This window comes from Vombatus ursinus, unplaced genomic scaffold (assembly GCF_900497805.2).
Source record: "Vombatus ursinus unplaced genomic scaffold, bare-nosed wombat genome assembly UNPS02000749.1, whole genome shotgun sequence".
Taxonomy (NCBI): Eukaryota; Metazoa; Chordata; class Mammalia; order Diprotodontia; family Vombatidae; genus Vombatus; species Vombatus ursinus.
Window position 1 is genome coordinate 18,649,479 of NW_020940527.1, and position 22,772 is coordinate 18,672,250.

Sequence of the window (22,772 nt, forward strand, 5' to 3'; positions counted from 1 at the left end):
GTGACCCAAAGGTAATAATGTAAGTAGGCTACAATATCATTTAAATGGTGACTTGCAGGTATAGAGAGCGACTAAGATGCTTAACATGTGAGCCAGGCATCCACCATAGTTAGGGGTAGTAGATGTTGTTTTCCATGAAATTTAAAAAGAAACAGAAAATGTCATCTCCTCTGTGGAGGATATATTGAAAGGTAGTTGACAAGACCTAAACTGGATGAGAAAAAGGCATGGCTGGTTGTGATCTGCACTTTTAGAATGAATATCCCCGAAATGAGATTGCAGTCCCATTAAAGCAAATAATAAACTAAAAACTAGGTCCAACATATTTGGTTTATTTACATTGGACACCACTTGCTAATCTCAAACATATCCTGTTAATAAGTTGCTTTTTAACTTTAGAGTATTTGTTCATAGTGTTTGAAGTTTGTGGTTTAATTGAGGTTTTGTTCGGGGTTTTTTTGTTTGTTTTTTATACGTAATACTGTTTAGTAGTATGTCAGTTTGGGAGCTTAGAAAAGAGGTTATCTTGGAATAAGTAAGGCAAGAAACTTTGGATAATTATTTGAAAGCACTGTTAATATTTACTCATGCTGTAAGTACTAAAAAAAAAAAAAAGGCAGGAAAAAAAATTCAACCCCCAAATTTTTTTTGCATGTGTATATCATTACTAAGATTGAAATGTTATAGGATGAAAATTAATGTTCTGATATAATGTTTCTCATAAAAAATATAATAAACTGGTAATAGAGCAAGTTGGAGGGATGAAAGTATGATATTTTTATGTGTTTGATTCATTAGTTTTGTTCAATTATCCCATTCACTCAGCTTAACTTATCTTATCCTGTTCATACTTAGTTTCCTTTATCCACATGTTTTTCATATGTTGGCAGGTTTTTGGGAATCTGTGCAAGTATGTGTTTATGTTAATAGGAAATAACTGTCAGTTTAACTTAGAAGAAATTTCTAAGTACCTTCAGCTAGAATGACATTTACAGTAGGTCTTCTATTCACTACTGGAAGACTTCCAGTGATGGAGAACTCACTAATTTATAAGGAGGCCTAAAGTCCATTTTGGACTATAATTTTTGGAAAATTGTTTTCATCTATTGTTCATCTATTTTACCAGTTTACATTTTCTACAAATTGGCCCCATTTCTGTTCTCTATAGATATAAATAAAATTCTGCAAAACCTTGAAATATTTCGAGATAGTTACGTTTAGTATCTGTCTGTTACACCCTTTCCCCTCACCCCCAGTTTTCTTTAGCCTAAACCTTCCTGGATTCTTCAGCCATTCCTTATTTAACAGGGTTTACAGTCTTTTACTTTTCCAGGTTCCCTTCCTCAGGATGTGTCACTATTTGTGGCTCACAGAACTAAATGCAATTCTTCAGATGAAGTTTTAGAAGCTTCAGGGTATTTTCAAATCTGTACAACATATTTCTTTTAATGCATCCTGATGTTCCCTTGTTGCAGAAGTTTTTGACTTGGGTATCATGAACTTGTTTTTTGTAGCATTTTGATAACTGTTTGAGCATAACTGATTTTCTTTGTAATGTTATGTATATTATTTTATGCATTTAAAAACATTATTCCAAGGCATCAGAAGGTTTCCCCAGACTGCCAAAGGATTTGCATGATACCAAAAAAGGTTAAGAACTCCTGCTTTAGAGTTGTTGTTTTTTAAAACCAGCTCAGTCACATGAATTGTTAGTAAACTTCATAGTCTTTTTTTAAAAATAAATATTAATTGCTGTCATCATCTTCTTGTTTTCTACATAAATAATTTATAACCAAAATGCAAAATTGTGTATTTATTCTTGTTAAGTTTATCTTGTGTTTTGACTGCTGAACCATCTTATCAAAAGAGTAAACTCTGGAGAGTGGCAAAATGAGCTACACAATCATCTTGAGTTGCAAGGAGGTAAACTTATCCTTACATAGGTATCACAGAAACCTAGTAGGATGTGACGTGTGGTGGGAGTATGACAACAGATGAATGAATATACCTTACATTCCCTGTTAAATGTAAACCCCTTGAGGGCAGGGACAATTTGACTTTTGTCTATGTATCCCCAGCAGTAAGCACAATTAATTTACCAGTTCAAAAGAAAAAATGCATAAAAGTAGGAATAGAGTAGTCTGGTATATCAAGATCATGTCCTTATATAAAAAATAACCATCGACTAATGGGGAATATGTTAATGAGAAAGCATTTGGCAGAGGACCGTTAGAGGAAGGAGCAGAATATTTATTATATTGATAGTATACTATAGTTTACTTAAACCTAAAGAGGAAGTGGATTATGGTAGTAGCTCACAAACCTGCAAAAGGGCATGATACAGTAAACGATGGGAAATCTGAATTATCTTGCCATGATTGTGAAGTTTTCTCTTGACTAAAAGCAGAATAGCTATTATATTCTTGACCTGCCTCAGTGATAATTTCCTACCACAAAAGGTCAAGAAACTAATGACAAAAATTTGTGGATATGATTCTGATTAGTAAAGAGGAACTGAAAACAGTGTTGAAGTTGCTGAGGGGAGTTCTTATAAGTCTGGGTGTATGGGGAGAAGAGAAGTGAATGGAAGAGTCAACAAATCACAGAATTCTTGATTTGGAACAGTAATAATAATTGGTAGCATTTCTATAACCCTTTACGGCTTGCAAAATGCTTTACAAATGTTATTTCCCTCACAACAGTTTTACAGATGAGGAAATTGAAGGAGAGAGAGGCTAAGTGACTTTACCCAGTAAAACGTAGCCAATAAGTGTCCAAAGCTGGGTTTGGAACTCAAGTATTACAGCCTTCAGATTCTGTGCTTTATCCACTGAGCCTCTTGGCTACTATAGTATATAGTGCTTTAAGATTTGCAGAGCACTTTACATATGTTAGAAGGGACTTCAGTAACCATCTGTGTAATCCATGTATAGAAGGAATTCCTACTCTAACATAATGTCTTGAAGTTGGATTTCTATTTAAGCTTCTCCAGGGGACCTCGGAGAGTAGCTTCTTTTTGCATTAGGACTTTGGAAGTAATCTGCTAATTATGGATCAAAGTCTTGTTAGTATCATGGAAATAAAAGGCTAGAAAACTACTCTCCACGGGCACCCCCCCTCCCCAAATCTGCTATAAATAAGCCACACCAGTTAACCACACGAACTCACTATAGTAACGAGAACTGAGGATAGAGGAAATGGGGAATTGTATAGTGATGTATAGAAAGAGCTTTCTGTTTGTATTTCTCTACCATTGCCAAATAAGATGTATGTGCATACAAAGTACAGGTTGGTTTCTCTTTGGGAGGAGATCAAAGGATTGTAGGAGCATCTTTATACTTACAGGTTTTAAAGAAGAAAAAAGATCACTTAAAAACAGAGGAGTTCTTTCGAGGGAAAATATTCATAAAAATGAAACCTGAAAGAAACAGGTGAGGAATTCATAATTGTGTCAGGAGATTGAAGGGAGAGAGAACTCCTGAACATTTGGAACTATATATTAAAAACAAGGACCTTCATTGAAAATGTTATTATGTGCTATCCACATCCAGAGAAAGAATTATGGAGTCTGAATGCAGATCACAGCATACTAATTTCTTTTTTTTTTTGTTTTGTTGTTTTTTCTTTTTCAGGGTTTTTCCCTTTTGTTTTGATTCTTCTTTCATAATGTGACTTATGTGGAAATATGATTAATATGGTTGTAAGTGTATAACCTATATCAAATTGCTTGAGGTGGGGGAAGAAGAGGGAGAAAAATTAGAACTCAAAATCTTATAAAAGTGAATGTTGAAAATTATCTTTCATGTAATTGGGGGGAAAATACTATTAACTGGAAAAAAGAAAAGGAAAATGTTATTATAATTTAATATCTGTAGACAAACATAAAGAAATTCTTCCATAAAACAGCAGTTAAGAAATTAGAACCAAATGAATTATCAGGCAACCAGCAAGGAATTTGTTTGATCTGTGTCCTTTTCCTTGTAGTTTTCAAGTTTTATTATCTTTGGCTTTTCTTCTGTTGTGTGTAGTCAGTGTATGAACAATTTTAATTCTGCTGATTTTTTTTATCAGTTAACATGGTTTTTTCATATTTCCTTATATTCATACTTATCTTCTTGTGGATCTTTAATATTGATACTTTGAAATTCTGTCTTTTTTTGCTTTTAAAATACAAATGGATATTTTTGTACAACTATGAATGTTTATTCAGATTGATTCACAGTTTAAGGAGGATATTGAGCTCAGGTGTGACCAGAGGTGAGTGGTGATGAGCCTTGAGCCCATCTCATTTGAGGACAGATTGAAGGAACTGGGGATGTTTACCCTGGAAAAGAGAAGAATTAGGGGGCAGGGTTTTGATGACTGGATTCAAAGTATTTGAAGAGTTGTCATAGAAAAGGGATTAGATTTGTTCCCTTTTGCCCTAGAGGGTAGAACCAGGAGCAATGGGTGGAAGTTACAAAGAGGTACATGTAGGCTTGATATCAGGAAATATTTCTTAACAATTAGAGGTGTTAAAAAATGAAGTGGTCTAGCTTGGGAGGTGTTAAGTTCCTCCTCTTTGGGGATCTCTAATTAAAGTCTAGATGACTGAACTTGAGTGTGTCACAGTGTTTGGGATTTCTTTTGAGTATGAAGTAGACTAAATGACCACCAAGATCCCTTCCAGTTCTGAAGTTCTGTTATCATATGATCCTTTTAATAATATTTTTATGATAAATTGATTGCCATAGAACCACCAGGTCAAAAGGTACTTTTAGTTTTATACTTAATAAATTAAGCTTTTTTTGTTCTTCATGTTTGTACCAAAGAAGTTCAAGCAAAAATGGTGGAGTAGAGTGAAGCAGAGCAGCCCAAATTTGACTTAGTTCTCTATATAGCTTAGAAATGAAGCTTTTATTAGAGAAATTTGCTATAAAGATCACTTCCCCCCAATTTACCTGCTTCTCTTCTAATTTTAGCTGCATTGGTTTTGTTTGTATAAAACTTTTTGATTTTATGTAATCAAAGTATCCATCTTATCTTCTGTAATTCTCTCTTGTTTGGTCACAAACTCTTCCCCCATTCATGGATCTGACAGGTAATTTCCTCCTTGCACCCTTTATGTCTGTCATTTTCCTGTTTGGAGCTTTTCTTGGTATATGATATGACGTTCCTGTCCATACCTATGTTCTGCCAGACTGCTTTCCAGTTTTCCCACCAGTTTTTGTTGAATAGTGATTATCTGCCCCCAAATTTTGGGGTTCATCAAATACTAGGCTATTATGTTTGTTTGCTTCTTCTGTATATAGTATACTTGTTCTACTGATCAACCTTCTTTCCTAGTGCTAAATTGTTTTTGGTAATTACTTCTTTGTAGTGAGTCTGATACTCCTAGGTCCCCTTCCTTTCCATGTTTGTTCTTCTAGGTGAATTGGATAATGTGAACAATATACTCAATAACTCTCTGAATTTAAACTTAGTGAAGAACCACACATATGATACTGTCCTCTAGAATGTGTTTGAGATATATACCCTTATGGACAAGAATTAGAATTAACTTTCTTTTAGCCATTCTTTAATGGACTGAAAAAGTTTAAATTTGATGTGCTTAAGAGTAGATTGTAGGACTGGCCTTCAGATAGTAACTTGGATGCATTTATAAATAGCCTTCAGCTCTCTGTACTTTTTTTGTATGACTAATGACTTGGATTTTAAAAAATAGGTATGTTTATTAACTAAAGCTTATTTCAAGATAGACATGGATTTGCAGTTTTGTTTGTTTTGTTTTTTTGACACCAGTTCCATTCTTGAACATGAATGTCCCTTAATCATTCTTTTAGCAACATATCTAAAGATTGACTCTGCTTCTTGTGGATTTTTTCCTTTACAATAAAAGTGATGTTTTGTGATATTGAATTGGCATTTAGTCAATTGTAGATGGAATTTTTCTCCCACACTTTCAGAGAATTCAACCCTAACAACAATGTTTAACTTCTCTTTATTGCTCATTACCTAATGCCAAAGGTTGGAATGTTGCTCAGGAATTTCACTTAAAATATTTCAGGTCAGTCAAGAAGAATCTCTATGGGGAGTTCTTAACAGCATTAATATTTTCAAATTTTGCACTTCATACTTCTATGAAGTGGAGTGCTTTAAATAACCCAAATGTGCTTGTATTCATAGCATTATAACATTTACATTGCCCTTTTTTTGTGTGTATTAGTTTATATTAGTTAAGACAGTTTAGAGTCTGGACCGTTGGGGATCGCATTATAAGTGTTGTGGCTTTTTTTTTTTAATGAAACACGCATTTTAAAATATTTAATTTTGTTTTTTGCATTTAAAGCAGTATAAAGATTCATGGTTGATTTATTAGTCTATTCAAGTTCTGATGACTTCTTCCCATCTGCCCACCCACAGTGTCAGGTTTTCCCTATTACATAAAGATCTTTGCTTTCCTATCCAAATTTCTTAGGAGTCCTTCTCTTGCTTTATCTCATACTAATTCTTCACAGTTTTATATTATACTTGTTTAAATAACATGCTTTCATCACTTCTCATCTGGATTTTCGAAATAGCTGCCTAATAAGTTCCCCTGCCTCAAGTCTCTTTTCTTTCTAATCCACCCTCCACAGATCTGTCAACTTGATATTCCTAAAGCACAGGTCTGACTGTTGAGTTTCTCAATAGACTTTAGTGGTTCCCTATTGCCTGAAGGATCAAATAGACTCTTCTGATTGTAATTTAAGGCCCTTTACAATCTGGTTCCAACCTGCTTTTTAACTCCCCTCCATGCTTTCTTCAATCTAGCCAAACTGTCACTTCTAACATAACAACATGCCATCCTTATTCCCTGGGCCTGTGTACAATCTGTTGTTCCCAGTACCTAAACTGCATATTCCATCTTGTCTTTTGCTTCTGACAATGCCAAGTTTCCTTTAAAATTCTGTTAGAATGCCATCTCCTTCATTAGCAATTTTCTGATCCCCGTCGGTTGCTAATGTCTTCTTCTAAAAATTATTCTGTATTTATTTTGCATATGCTTAAATATATACATAGTGTCTCTCCTGATAGAATGAAATTTTCTTGGAGACAAGGACCGTTTCATTTTTGTCTTTTTATCACTAGTCTTCAGCACAGTGACTGGTCCATAGTAGGTATTTAATAAATGCTTCTTGATTGATTAAACAGAGAGAAGATTATAACTTGTTTATTTTCTTTTTTTATTTTCATAGTATTGATTTATTTAAAGTGGGGAGATGTGAAATAATACAGAAGACAGCTTAAGGAAGTTTAGAAGTAGAAATAGGCAAGCAGAACAGCCTGAATACTCATATACCCCATGCTTATATATTCCAAAATATTTACAGCATCATTTTTTGTGATAGCTAAAAACTAGAAACAAAGTAGATGCCCATTAATCGGGGAATGACTAAAGAAATTGTGGTACATGAACATAATAGAATATTACTGTGCCGTAAGAAATGATATGTGTGATAAATATATAGAAGCATGGAAAGCTCTATGTGAACTGATATAGAGTGAAGTAAACTGAACCAAGGAAACAATATACACAGTTAACTACAACAATATAATTGGAAACTGATCCCCCTTTTTTTCTACAACTATACATCAAAAAAATAAAAAGTAAATGTAACCAAATTGTAAATATCAAGTGGATTCAAATGAAGAGATGAGAAGACACTCTCAGCAGGAGGTGGGAGGTCCATAGGTGTTACACATTGCATATGTTCTCAGGCTTTTTCAATTTATCAATCAGTACTGACTTTTTTTTTCCTTTTTCCTCTTCAAAAGATACAAATTTGTCATATGGGATGGGCTGTCTGGAAGGAGGAGGCTTAAGGGTACATGGAATACTATGGTGATGAAAGAAACAGAAAAAATCAATAAAAACTATTTTTAAAATAAAAAACTCAAACAATATGAATGAGTTACTTTTAGACATGATTAAAAGTGAATAGCTAGGGACAGCAAGGTGGTGCAGTGGAGAGAGCACCGGCTTTGGAGTCAGGAGGACCTGAGTTCAAATTTGGCCTTAGACACATAACACTCACTAGCTGTATGACTCTGGGCAAGTCACTTAGCCCCAATTGCCTCACCCCCCCACCCCAAAAAAAAGTATATAGCTAAAATCAAAGGCTATAATTATTTTCCAGGGGAAATTTTTTTGGAAATTTCCTCAAATATAGGAGTAAAATAAGGATGTCCTCTTTCTTCATTATTCTTTAACATAATTCTAGAAATACTAGTTGTGATAACAAGATAAGAAAAATTAAAAGCATTTAATTATTAGGCGAAGAAGATGATCTCTTTTATAGACAAAATGATGGTTCACTTAAAAAACCATAGATAATCTCCAAAGAAATTAATTGAAACAGTTTTGGTAAACTAGCTAGATATAGAATAAAGCGTCAGCATTTCTAAACAGTGGTAGCAAAATATTGACAGAATTAATAAAAAAGAAAAATCCCATCCAGAATAACAAAATGCTTTAGATACAGGAATCAGTCTAATAATGCTCACTTCTATAAATACAACTATTAATCAGTGAAAAATAAAAAAGAAAATGATTGGTGACAATATTCAGTACTCATGGTTGGAATGTACAATATCATAAAATGATAATTGCCTAAATTAATTTACATATTTCATGCTGTACCAGTTCACCTAACAAGGAGTTACTTTATAGATCTAGAGGGGAAAAATTTTTTTTATTTTTTAAAAAATTTTTATAGCCATTGATTTTTTTAAAAAATAATTTATTTATTTTTAGTTTTCAACATTCAGTTCCATAAGATTCTGAGTTTTAAATTTTCTCCCTCTCTCACTTCTCCTCCCCCATCCCTAAGACGGTGTGCAATCTGATACAGGTTCTACTTATACATTCATATTAAGCATATTATCCCATTAGTTGTGATGTAAAGAAGAATTAGAATTAATGGGAGGAACCATGAGAATGAAGCAATGAGATAAAACAACAAAAGAAAAGGAGAGCAAATAGTATGCTTCCATCTGCATTCAGACTCCACAGTTCTATCTCTGGATGTAGATATCATTTTCCGTCGTGAGTCTTTTGGAGTTGTCTTAGATCCTTGCATTGCTGAGAAGAGCTCAGTCTGCCAAAGTCAGTCATCACACAATGGCCGTTAACTGTGTATAATGTTCTCCTGCTTCTGCTCAGGAAATAAAATTTATTTGGAGTAACAAAAACTCTAGAAACTCAAGGGAAATAATGGGGGAAATCGGAAGGAAGTGCGAATAACTCTTTTAGATGTTAAATTATATTCTAAATCAAGTAAAATCAGAACTATTTGGTTCAGGTTAAAAATAGAAAAGTAGATGAAATAGACTAAATGGAATAGACTGGATAAAGAAGAATCACAAACAATTGAACTCAACACACTAATAAACCTGAGGACATTAACTCCTTTGGGGAAAAACTCCTCATTTGTGAAGAACTTCTGGGGAAATGGGAAAGCAAATAAAACATTAGATTTAAATCAGCCTCTTGTATATATAACACAAAAGTCTTAAAATGGATAGTGACTTGTGTATTGAAAGTCACACAAAAACATCAAAAGAGAATGAGTTCAGGGACTCTTTTTTAGTGCTAGTGAGAAGCGTTCTTAGACAAGGGTTAGAGGTGATCACAAAAGATAAATCATTTTGATTGTAGTCAAATGAAAATATTTTGTGTTTGATAATATATCAATGAAAATCTTTTGTATCAAAAAAATCAGTACTGTCAGGGTAAGAACAGGACAGGTCTGCATAACTTGCCGCCTGCAGGCCGCAAAGGATTTCAGGAAGCCTATGAAAAATGTAGAGGAAAACACCCTTTGTATGTAGAGGAAATCCTTTGGCATGCCACAAGCAGCCCGAGGGCCGTAAGCTGCCTTCAAGTTGTGCAGGCCTGGAATAGAAGCTACTTAATTGGGAAATTATCTTGGAACCAGATCTGTCCCATATCCAGGAGATATGGGCAGCTAATACAAAATATATAAGACCAAGAACTATTTCATAGTCAAAAGATTTGAACAGTAATTCTCAAAAAAAAAAATTGAAGACTTGGAACAACTATAGGAAAAACTGCTCCAAGTCACAAATAATAAGGGAAATACAAATTAAAAGAAATCTTCATGTTTTACCTCAGGGTTTCATACCTAGGTAATTAATAAAGATATCAACAGGTGAAAGGTGTTCGGGAGACTGGAGATAGAAATGCACAGTAAAACACTGGGTAGAGATTTGCCTTGACCTAACCATTCTGGAAAGCAATTTGATATTATCCTCACCACTCATCCCATGCCAAATTTTTTTCAACTAAGATATCCACATCTTTAACCAATTGCTCATATACCCCAAGGAAGCCAAGGCAGAAAGGTGCCACATGAACCAAATTATTCATAGTAACACCTTTTGTATTAGCAAAAAAAGAGAAACAAAGTACATGTCTATTGGCTAAATAAATTGTGTTATGTTATTGTAATGAATATTACCATATAGTAAGGATGACAGATATGAAGAATTAAGGGAAAAAAAACACAACACTGGGAAGTCTTATATGAATTGATGCAGAATGAAGTTAGCAGCATTAAAAAAAACAGTAGATACCACTTTACCTCCTTCCACAGTCCACCCGTGTTCAGGGAGCTCCAGTGACTCCCTGTTACTTCTAGGAGCAAATAAACCTGTTCAGCATTTAAAGCCCTTTATAACCTTTATCTTTCTGGTCATCTTATATGTTATGCTGTTCCATGTATTCTGTTATCCAGCTATACCAGTCCAGAATATATTTTGTCTCTACCGTTGTACTGACTGTCTCCCATCTTTGGAATGCTCTGCTACCTTTCCTCCACCTCTTAGTTTTCCTGGGTTCCTTTAAGACTGTTCAAATCTCACCTTCTTTGGGAGGCCTGTCCTGTCACTTTCATTTATTAAGTGTCTACTGTATGTTAGGCACTGTGCTAAGCATTTAAAGCATTATCTCATTTGATCTTCACAACAACCCTAGAGGTAGGTGCTGTTATGATTCCTATTTTACAGATAAGGAAACTGAGGTAGGCAGAGATTTAGTGACTGGCCCAGAATTACACAGCTAGGAAGTGTCTGAGGCTGGATCAGAATTCAAGTCTTGCTAACTCCAGGTCTAAGACTTTATCTACTGTGCTCCTTAGCTGTTGAGTGATAGTAATTGTTTTCTGTTAGTCAATCAGTAAAACTTATTAAGTGCCTACTATATTCCAGGTAACTGTGCTAAGGGTTAGGTATACAATAATGAATTATGATCTTGTATATATGTCAGCTATATAGGAACAACCGAACTCAAGTAAAAATTAATTAATAGATCATAGCTATTATCCTCATTATCTTTAGTATTATCACTTAACAATTGCAGTTTGTGATAAGAGCATTTTATAATGGTAGGCTCTCTTACATTCATCCTCATTTGATCTTTTAAAAAAAAAAAAAGTCACCCTTCCACCACATAGACTCCCATTGAGAAAAGCATTAAAACCTGAAGAACTTCATCCCTCAATACAATGTATAAATGCTAGCTGTTGTTGTAGTAGTTATTGTTATGTAGCTGTATAGTCCAGAAAAAAAAATTCCCTGTATTAGTCATATTTGAAAATATAGGTCTTTTTCTGTATTGTATGTTAATGACCTCACTGTCAGGAGGTGAGGTGTGTGTTTCATCTTCAGTTTTTGGGACTTGTGGTTTATGATTGTGTTCATCAGTATTTTAAAGTCTTTCAGAGTTTTTTCCCCTCTATGATGTTATCATTGTATAGATTGTTCTAGTTTTAGTTTACTTTTGTATCATTTTATAGAAGTCTTTCAGGTTTCTTCTAAAATTGTCTCATAATTACTTATGACACAGTATTATTTTATTACCTTCATATAACAACAGTTTGTTTAACCATTCCCCAACAGGAGGATACCCCACCCCCTATTTTTCAACTTTTATCTCATGAAAAGAGGTACTTTAATTTTGAAAATATAGATCCTTTTCCTTTTTCTTTGATTTCTTTGGAGTATAAGCTTAATAATGGTATTGCTGGGTCATAGGGAATGCATAGTTTGGTAACTTTCTGGGCAGAGTTCCCAATCTGCTTTCCAGAATGGCCAGACCAATTCATAGTAATACCTACTACAGTGTACTGGTTAATCTATTTCCCATGACCCCTCTACTGTTGGTCATTTCCCTCTTTTGTCATTTCTACTATACTAATAGGTATGATTTAATACAAATCAAAGTTACGTTAATTTTCATTTCCCTAATTGTTATTGATTTAGATTAATTTTTTTCTTACGATTGTTGATAGTTTGAATTTATTCCTTTGAAAATTGGTTATTCTTATCCTTTGACTATTTATCCATTGGAGACTGGCTCTTAAACTTAGAAATGTCATTTAGTTCCTTGTGTATTTTGGAAATGAGACCCTTATCAGAGAAACTTGTTACACAGTTGTTTCCCTAACTTAACTGTTTCCCTTCTAATTTTTGCCATGTTAGATTTGTTTGTCTAAAACCTTTTAGGAAAGCCAGAACTCAACAGTTCCTCTGATACTGGATCTAATGCTGCTGAAGCAATGTTATAGTGGAAAGAGCGTTGGACATGGAGTCACAAGGCACCTACTTTTGAATCTAAGCATTATTATTAGCTTTGTGAATATGTACAATTCCCTTAACATCTCAGCCTTATTTTCTTCATTTGTAAACCTACCTCATAGGGTGGTTATTATGAGAATACTATTTTGTAAAACTTAAGGTGCTACATATATGAATGTAAATTGCTGCTAACTTAATAACATTTTTTGTTATTAAATCATACTGCATGGAATAGAAATAAATAATTCAGGTCTATTCAGGATACAGCTCTTGAAATATACCATAAGAATTCCCTTTTATTTTGACAGGCTTTTGGAAATGCAAAGACAGCACATAATAACAACTCAAGTCGCTTTGGCAAGTTTATTCAAGTAAATTACCAGGAGACTGGAACTGTTCGTGGGTAAGTAGCATTCATCAGTATTATGAATTTTAGAATTTGTTTGCTTTTTATTTTTACATACTTCTCTATTTAAAAAGTAGCAAATGAAATCTGTATTTGCTATTTAACAGAGTATAGTCACTTCATTGTTTTTACATTTGAAGAATATTGGCCACTTTGTCCTTTGCATTACCAGTGTATACATTTGCTGTTTGTTGACGGCAAGTGTCTCTCCTGACTTTGTCTTTGTTGTTACTCCACATAATCAGTCAATATCGGTGGCTCCCTGTTGCATTTGGGATCACACATTTTACCTTTGCAACATCTCTCATATATACCCTTTTCTCTCCTCTGACATTGCTCCCACTCAGGTTCAGGTTCTCCTCACCTCATACCTAGAGTATTGCAGTAGCTGCTAACGGGTCTGCCTGTCTCAAGTCTCTCATACTTCAGTCCATCCTCCATTCAGCAACCAAACTAATTTTCCTAAACTGCAGATCTGACCACGTTGCCTCTCTGCTCAGCAAACTCCAGTTGCTCCCTATTGCCTCTAGGCTCAAATGTAAATTCCTCTATTTGATTCAAAGCCCTTCATGATGTAGATCCCCTTTACCTACCTTTCCAGTCTTCTTCCACCTTACTCTTCACCACACACTCTTCAACCTGGCCACCTGGTTATTCCACAAACAAGACATTCAGTCTTTTACTTCTGGGCATTTTCTTTGGCTGTTCTCTGTCACAGGACATCTGCGCATTTAGGACTAGGTTACAAACACTTTCTTCAAGTCAAGACTTCCTGCTACTTCATCATGAAATTTTTCACCTCTGATAATATTATGCTTCAAATTATTTTCCTCCAGTTGATTCTGTTCTCCCATTCTGTTAATTGTGACATCTGCCCTCAAGAAGAATATAAACTACCAAGCAAAACTGAAAGACTTCAGAACTCTTATCGATATAGTGACCAGCCATGATTTCAGCAGATCAGTGATGAAACAAATCTGTTGTCTTTATGCAGAGAAATGTGGATTATAGATGTGGAAAGAAGTATACTTTTTCAGACATTGCCGGTGTATTGATTCATTTTGATTAATCATACTTATTAGCTACAAATGAAGGTTCTTGCAGATGGGAAAATATGTCACTAAATAGTGATAGTGGTATTAAAAATGGCATTAATAAAACAGATTTTCTTTTAAAAAAGTAATACATCCTACCTTTAAATGTAGTATATTCAGGTCACCTCTTCCATACCTTTGGTATATACCCTGATAATTCAGTATTTCTTATTTACTAGTTTCATTTCCAGAGTTTCCCTCTGCCACTATCATTTAGTAAACTTTTTTTTGCTTTGAGGTTCACACTATCTGAATTTATCACACAATCCAGATTCATCTGGACACTATATCTGTTGATTCCCTGTGGTATTCTTCCATCCTCATTTATTTCATTACTTGATTTACATTCTTTGTTTTGTCTCAGACTCCTGCCTTCATATTATACAGATTGCTCCCTCAAATACTCTTAACTTCTCAGTTCCCAAGACTATTAAGTATGTATGATGTATTCCTCCATTCCAACCTGCTCCACGCAGAGATCATATCCTTGATTTTAACATCACCCACAAGTTATGCATGTTACTTGCATGTTCATAAACTCCAGAATTCCTTGATCTGATATTTATCATTCTACCATTTTATCCTTTTTTTTTTTTTTAAAGGCAATTGGGGTTAAGTGACTTGCCCAGAGTCACACAGCTACTGTCAAATGTCTGGTCTGAGACTAAATTTGAACTCAGGTCCTCCTGACCCCAGGGCTGGTGCTCTATCTACTGAGCCACCTAGCTGCTCCTATTTTATCTAATTTTGTCTTTACCCATGCCTTATTGGCCCCAGCTGTTCATCATTCTCAACTTGTCCTCCATTCCCTTACTCCTCTGATCATTTTCAGTTCATCATCTCTGGACTGGCTACAATGACCTCTCTTCCCCTTTCTTGACCCCTTGGAGAACCAATTCAGTGCTATACTATCCCCTACTTTTAAATCCGTTGTCCCTTTATCCCATTGTCAATCCTGTCTTGCCAAATCCCAATCTGTATACCTCCCTCTACCCTACTTCCTTTCCTGTTCATGTGGCTCTGAACAGAACTGGAAAAAATCATGAAATTGTGCTTTTTGAGTACAGTACTAATGTGTGTCATCTATCTCAAGTGGTCTCTCACTGCAGTAGCACAATTCATTTGATTCCTCTTTAATCAATTTACTTTCCCACTCTCTGCAGCAACAGTTCAAAAGGTTATTTTACATAGTCGTATTTCTTCTCTGGCCCCTCATGCCACTTCTCCCCTCCTCATCTCTACTAAGTACTGTATCTTATATTTCACTGATGAAAATGAGGTCATTCATCTAGAATTCTCTTTTCTCTTCTCCTTTTGTCTCGAGTCACTCAAATTTTATCTTCTCTGTCAGAGTGTGTCTCTTCCTTTAAGATGCCTCTAAAGTCCAGTCTTGTGCATAAAACCTTTTCTGATCCTGTAAACTGCTAATACCCTCCCTTCCCTCCCTTTTAGACCATTTTGTGGTTTATTCAATTCATACTTATGCTGTATTTTTATGTACTCTTTGTTTCTCCCTAGAACGTAGGCTTCTCCAGAGTGTGGATTGCTAAATTCTTTGTACTTATATCCTCAGCACCCTAGATAGTTGCTTAATAAATACTTGTTGATTAATTGAAAAAGACTAGATATATTACATAATGTTCCACATCCCTTTGATGATAAGGGAGAAAATGAACTGAACATTTACCAATTAGGGAAGTTAGGGATGCTGATAAAGAGGTAACTTGTATTTCAGTTGAATTAATTTTACCAGATTAGATAAGATACTATGAGAACTTAATATCATTATGGATTACACTTAAGAGTTTATAAATATGTGAAGGCTGTGAACTTCATAGCAGCCAGAACTCAATAGTAACTGATAGAATAACGTGTGTTAATAATACTTAATGAAAATTGCATAGAAATCTATATATCCTTTTGTATACTTATGTGTTTTCTATTAAACAGATTTTATCTACCACATGTTAAATGTTTTTCTGATAAATAATTTTATAACCATTTTTTTCCCTTACAGAGCTTATGTTGAAAAATACCTGTTGGAGAAATCCAGACTCGTCTATCAAGAACACAATGAGCGGTAGGAACTTTTTTATTCATATGTGTCTGTGTCTGTGTCTGTGTGTGTCTGTGTGTATTTTTTTTCACAGAATCTTGAATCAGACCCTTAATTTTCTGGGTTTCAGTTATGCTTATTTAGATACTACTGTTGCTTATAATAATAAAGTGACACATTTGTTGTATATGCTCCTTCATATTAAACCATAATATCGTCTATCGATGACCATGTCCTAGATGCAAATGGAAGCTGATTTTCAGTGATGTAGGACTGTTGTTCCTACAGGTGACAGAAATATGTACAGACCAGTGGGAAAAAAAACACAGAGACCCAAGAAGCACATGGGCCAGTGATAGACATAAAGAAACACATGCTTATCCAGACAGAAGCAGAAAGGTAGAAGTAGAGAGATTAACACAAAAGTGTAGAAATGTGATCTTTTGAGAAAAAAATATCTTGCAAAGGATGAAGTAGTTCCCATTGAGAATGGTTGCCCTAAACTTATTTTTATTCCTTAGTTTTGGGGTTTTTAGAGAGGAAATATACGAGGTAACAGCTTACGTGTTAGTAAAAGCTGTTAAAAGGGAGATCATAACAAATGCAGATGAAATCAAGAAAGTGATTAGATATGTAGTCAGTAAAACTTAGGCTATATAAGGTACTATTTTGAAAAAAGATGTTTCTTTACATACACATTAAGTAGCCAGTTGCTAAAATAGCAAGGAAATATCCCAAAATGAATTTGCAGGTAAAAACTTACCAGGACTATTTGAATTTACCCGTGAGTTTACCAGTATTCAGCCTTTGTGCTATTATAAACTGTTTCCAAATAGAGAAAGAAAGAATGCTCCATTATTCTTTATCTGAAACAAATATAGTTCTAATTGACAAATGCAGAAGGGATAAGATAGACAACAGGAAGTACAAATCAGCATTATTAATGAATACAAAGATATAAAAAGGATTTATGAGTTTGTCATCATGGATTACTCTTAGTGTGGGAAGTCCCTCTATCAATATAGATTACAACCTGTCTCTAACTAGAAATCCTTTGCCTGAGGTAGATAAAGACTTGTGTGTATTTATTTTTTAATATATTATTCTAATCTATTTACCAATATGTTAGTATTTTTGCATCATTTTTCATTAATGATACAGAGATAGCATGGTGTTAATATGTAGAGAGTGCTATAACTAGAGTCAGAAGACCTGGATTAAAATTTACCTTCCTCTCCCTCTCCTTGTCTGTTTCCCTCTCCCTTTCTCTTTCTCTCTCCTTCTTTCCCTCCCTCCCTCCCTGTCCCTTTCCTTTCCTCCCTCCCTTCTTTCCTCCCTCCCTCTCCACACACACACACACACACACACACACACACACTCTTTCCCTAGATATGCAAAGTATAGACCTGCATTAGCATAATTAAAATCAGAAGACCATATACACACATATATACACATATGCATATATATGCAAAATGTTAATTTATAGCACTCTCTACACACTATGCCATGCTATCTCTCTATTATTAATGAGAAATGATGCAAAAATATTAAAATATTGGTAAATAGATGACAGTTACATGTTAACAAAATTATTTATTTTGGTCAAATAGGATTTATAATGAATGCACAGGTGGTTCAGTATTAGAAAACAATCAATATAATTATATCAGTAATAAACTTCATAGAAATCATAAGATTATGATTAAGTTCAGAAGCTTTTGATAATATATAATAGGTATATTACAAGCATTAAAAAGTATAAGCTTGGAATAGTTTTTCCTGGAAAATATTTGTTTGAAACTGTGAATTATATGTTAAGGACCTTTCCCCCTAAGAATATAAATATATGAATACTCTCTACTTGCACCATCATCATTTGACACCATTTTAGAAATGTTTATTTTATCTTTTGGCAAGGTGAAGGAATTAAAGGAATAAGCTGAAAGAAGAAGATAAAGGGTCTTTGCTGGTGCTGTGAGAGTGCCTTTTTAAGCTGAAGACAACAAAAAACAAAAAATTGCTTTAGCAGTAGAGCAGGTTATAGTACAAATTAATAAAAACCTGAGCAATTCTGTATATCAGTAACAAATTTCAGAATAAATTTGTAGGAAAAGTAATATAATTATGATAAAATGTATCAAACACTTGAGCATTACTATTATCAAGACATTTGCGTGATGGGCGTAAAGAGTATTGTAAAGCAATTTTAACAGAAGTATAAAGGATGAATTAAGTAATTGGAGAGATCCAGTGTACGTGACTTTGTTGAACTAATACAGGAAAGATAGCAGTATTATCTAAATTAATCTGTAGATCTAATGTAATAGCAGTCAGACTGATAACAAGGGCTATGTCACAGAATTAGCTATAGTGGTAACAAAGTTTATATTGGTGAATAAGAGGACAAGAATTACCAGGGGGCGTTACAGCACAGTGGTTTATTAAGTACTCTCACAGTTGTTAGATTTTAATGTATTTAATATATTTTAATATAAATGGGTAAAGAACTGTCTAGTGCTGGACAAAAGGAAAAAAAATAGCTTAATCCAACAGTTTACTACCTTTGTATGTTTAACATCCCTCATCCTTAACCTGCTTATCTATAAAACGAGGAGGCTGTATTAGTGGCCTCATGTCCCTTCAAATTTTAGACCTACAATCCTATTATCCTTCCAGTTTTTTTTTTTAATTAAAAAAGTTATTAATTCAGTGCTAACTTAACTGTGGAGAAACAGGCATGGTATTCTACTATTGACAGAACTTTGAAATAGGAGAAGCAACTTTTGGGAAAGCAACTTAACATTTATTTAAAAAAAATACAAAACTATTTAGTCTTTTTGAATTCAGTGATTTTGCTCAGGGCTTTTATAAAATTCTTGTTCATATGGAAAAAGAGGCCTATACGTTTTTTTAAATGATGCAAAAAAGTGAAAAAAATCTATGTGCCCAGAATTGAGGTATTGCAGAAAAAATGGTCATATATTAATAGAATGTAATTTTACTGTGCTATAAGAAAAGAAATGAAGAATGTAGAGAAATACATAAAGTAAGGCAGAATATAGAAAGCATAAACAGAACTACAGCATACACACTATTTCAGTGGATCTGTGATTTTGTTCATGTAGTCCTTTCTTCTCCCTGTGGATGTTACAACCTATCCATTTCTGCCTGTGTCACTCATGCTTCAATCCTTAGAGGAGTATATGCTCTCATTGATGCTAGGACACCAGCGTAGATCTCTGAAAGAAAACAGCCCCGATATGCCGCTTCCTCCTCCTGTGTACATCTTGTCCCTACTTTTCTTTGTCTCTTCTTTGTCCATTCTTGGGAATCTGTCAGATGTAATGGGAGAGTTTCTTGATGTCATCACATTTTTAATTGTCAGTGCATAGACTTTCCATCTGCTATCCCTAGTTCTTCCTACATGACTGGTATATGTTCTTTGATTTCTTTTTGTGAGGAGTTGATTGCTGATAATTTCATCCTAGTTTTGTTCGTTGTGTCCACGTCCTCCTACAAGTTGTATCTTTTGAAAAAGCTTAGTGTGACCTTTTGTTTTCATACCAGTTCTATCTCCTTAACATGTCCACATCCTCCTTGCACCTTACTTCCCCTAGCACAGAAAGATATTTAAGCAGAATCATACTTAGCCATGGTTTGTGACCTCATGTACCACATTTTCACATTTATTCCTTCACCTCCCTACTGAGGAGGTATTTTTCAAGATTGAGATTGGACACTAAAATTAGTGTTAGACTGACTTTTAGTTTTGTTTTCATTTATATACTATATTCACTGTATGTATAATTCCCCTTGTTATTTTTATTTCAGTCAGCATCAGTTAATGTGTTTTTGTTATTACAAAGTTTTTTTCTTTGATTTCTTTGAGGTGCATGCATAGCAGAATTGTTGGTTCAAAAGGTATACACACAGTAACTTTTCTCAGATAATTGCAAATTGTTTTACCGAGTAGTTGAATCTTAATCCAATGTCAGGAAAATTAAGCAAGCCGTTAATGAACAACAAAAAATTCCTGATCCACATAGTTTTACCAGTGCATTCTATCTAACATTTAATGAGCGTGTAATTTCTTTGCTACTAAACTCTTCTCAATAATAGAGAAATAAATTGCTTTTGCATCATTTAATGTCCAAATATATTTTGTTCTAGACACAAATTTGAATTATGCATTCATTTTTATGACAGGAACTACCATGTATTCTATTACTTACTGGCAGGAGCAAGTGAAGAAGAGAGGGCAGCATTCCATCTTAAGCAGCCTGAGGAGTATCATTACCTCAACCAGGTGGGGCTTGGAGAGAGGGAAGGCATTTTGAAATGTTGGATATTGTTATAAACGTACTAAGATTTTACTTGTGTTTGTCCTTTGATGTAGGTAACAGTTACTGAATAGAATAGTTAAAATCCTAATTTTACAAGATTTATGAATTTTACATTTCTGTGTATTGCATTTCTGTTACATTTCTACAGATTTTTGATGTCTTAGGTTTTATGTCTGAAATAAGAGAATTCATAATACTTGCTTTTGCATCTTTTTCACATAGAAAAGGATTTTTATGTGTTACGGTTTTATTATTTATTATACTTTCTGATGAACCAACAAACTGTTTATACTAGACAAGAATCTAGACTTTTGGAGGAACATTCCCCACCCTCCTCTGTAGTTTGAATGTTGTTACTAATGATGTTACTAATAATCTTTTGCAAAGTTTTCATGTAAAATGTGATTTACATATTTATGAGTCTTTGGTGTCTAATTCCTTGCATGATTTCGTGATGGCTCACCTATTTTTTCTTTATCTATGTGACTATATACATATACATATATATACACACATATATAATATCTATTAACATATATGTGTGCATATAGATATATAGACATATTACTTTGTAGCATGATTAGCTTAACAAAGTAACAAATCTACTGTTGTCAAAATGAAATTCATCAGTTATATTTAGAAACTTTAGATCTTTCTCTGAAATTATTTTTACCAGAGCAGATTTAAACAATTTTTTCCCAACAGAATAATTGCAAAGACTGTCATATATTACTTTTCTTTATTATAGGTTAGGTATAATACTTAAATAAACTTAATAAATGTTAATAAATTTGGTATGTTTCACTTTTTATGATAGTAATGTTAGTAGATCATTGATCTTTTTGAAGAAAGTAATTGAAAAAAAATTGAAAAATTGAAAAAAGATTGAAGATAAAATAAACATTTCTTTGTTTAAAAATCCTAATAAAGAGAAAGATTAATGTTTTCATGCTTAAAGTTTTATTAATATGGGTAATATTAGAGATCTGTAAGGAAAAGCTTACTGCAAATTAAAGGACTAATTACCTCTAAAACAAATAGCCTGTTTTGGTAGCAACTTAGACATTTTAGGATGTAGTTAGAGTAATGCAAGTAGTAGGTCAAGTATTCTTCAAAATATTGTATGCTGTATTACTTACATCAATTTAAAAATATCTATTTTAGCATGGTCTACCATAACTTTGAAGAGTATTACATTCCTAGTAGTACTTTTAGCTTTTTTGTTAAATAAAATTAAGTGGTATTTCTTTGGAAGGTCATAATTCCATTTCTGGGGCAGTCATTCTCTGGATTCCTTAAATAAACCATTGGGATTATGGCTTTAGCAATTAAGTCCTTTACTTACTACTTATTCTTTTTAGAGACAAACACCCCTAAGAATGAGTTAATCCTAGGCATCCCTGAATCTGTTGTAATTAAAAAAAAATCATCTTCCTGTTATCTATTATTTGGACAGACTGAAACTTAAGTACATTTATATAAAAATCAGAGAAGAGGAAGTATTAATAATCCTAGTGGATGATTTCCCAGAATATTTCTTGAATTTCTCATTTCTTAAATTTCTCATTTCTCTTATTGTGCAAAATCTACTTTTATGTTGCTAGTAGCTGTGCTACATGCTTGCTTAATTTAAAAGATGGTCAGGAAAGTTTGTTGTACTTTATCTCTTCCTAACTGAATTTGCCTTACTTTCAGATGACAAAGAAACCCCTCAGACAGAGCTGGGATGATTATTACTATGACTCTGAGCCGGTCAGTACAAGTACACAGGTAGTCTGTGTTGCTGGTGAAGGGTATTACCTTGCTCATTTGATTGTCATCCATCTCAAACTTTGGGAAATCAACATATAAAGTCAGAACCAGAACAATTAATGATAGTTTAGATTTCTTGATGGTTGGTCAAAATTATACCGATAATATCCTATTTGTATTTCTGGGTTAATTAATTCTCAAAAAAATGATTCTCAGTCCAGATTTAAGAGAAATATAGATTTTTTAAAAAAAATTGTATTTGAAGACCAAGGTCATGAACTTTTAAGAGTTAAAGATGATTCCAAAGTAGCTGTATTTTATGATAGTGAGACTTTTACATTTTAATTTAATGAATGTTTCTACAAACATGATCAATTTTAATTTTTGAATCATTCAGTCTGATTGAAAATGAATTTAGTCAAATCATAACAAGATTGAAGCATTTATTTAATTACTACTAGTTTTTTTTTATCCCCCCCCCCAAAAATAAAGGTTGCTTC

General features: G+C 33.7%; 1 protein-coding gene across 6 annotated transcripts in view; it reads left to right on the forward strand.

The window, feature by feature from the left end:
* MYO9A (myosin IXA) overlaps positions 1-22,772 on the forward strand; it is a 321,905-nt gene that overhangs the window by 70,552 nt on the left and 228,581 nt on the right. For 4 of the 6 annotated variants that reach the window (XM_027859077.1, XM_027859085.1, XM_027859114.1 and 1 more), the window contains exons 3-6: positions 12,927-13,021; positions 16,136-16,198; positions 20,384-20,483; positions 22,216-22,272. In XM_027859077.1, the coding sequence (XP_027714878.1) occupies positions 12,927-13,021; positions 16,136-16,198; positions 20,384-20,483; positions 22,216-22,272 (315 nt within the window). The remainder of the gene's footprint in view (positions 1-12,926; positions 13,022-16,135; positions 16,199-20,383; positions 20,484-22,215; positions 22,273-22,772) is intronic. The other 2 variants (XM_027859092.1, XM_027859100.1) reach the window with 1 other exon arrangement.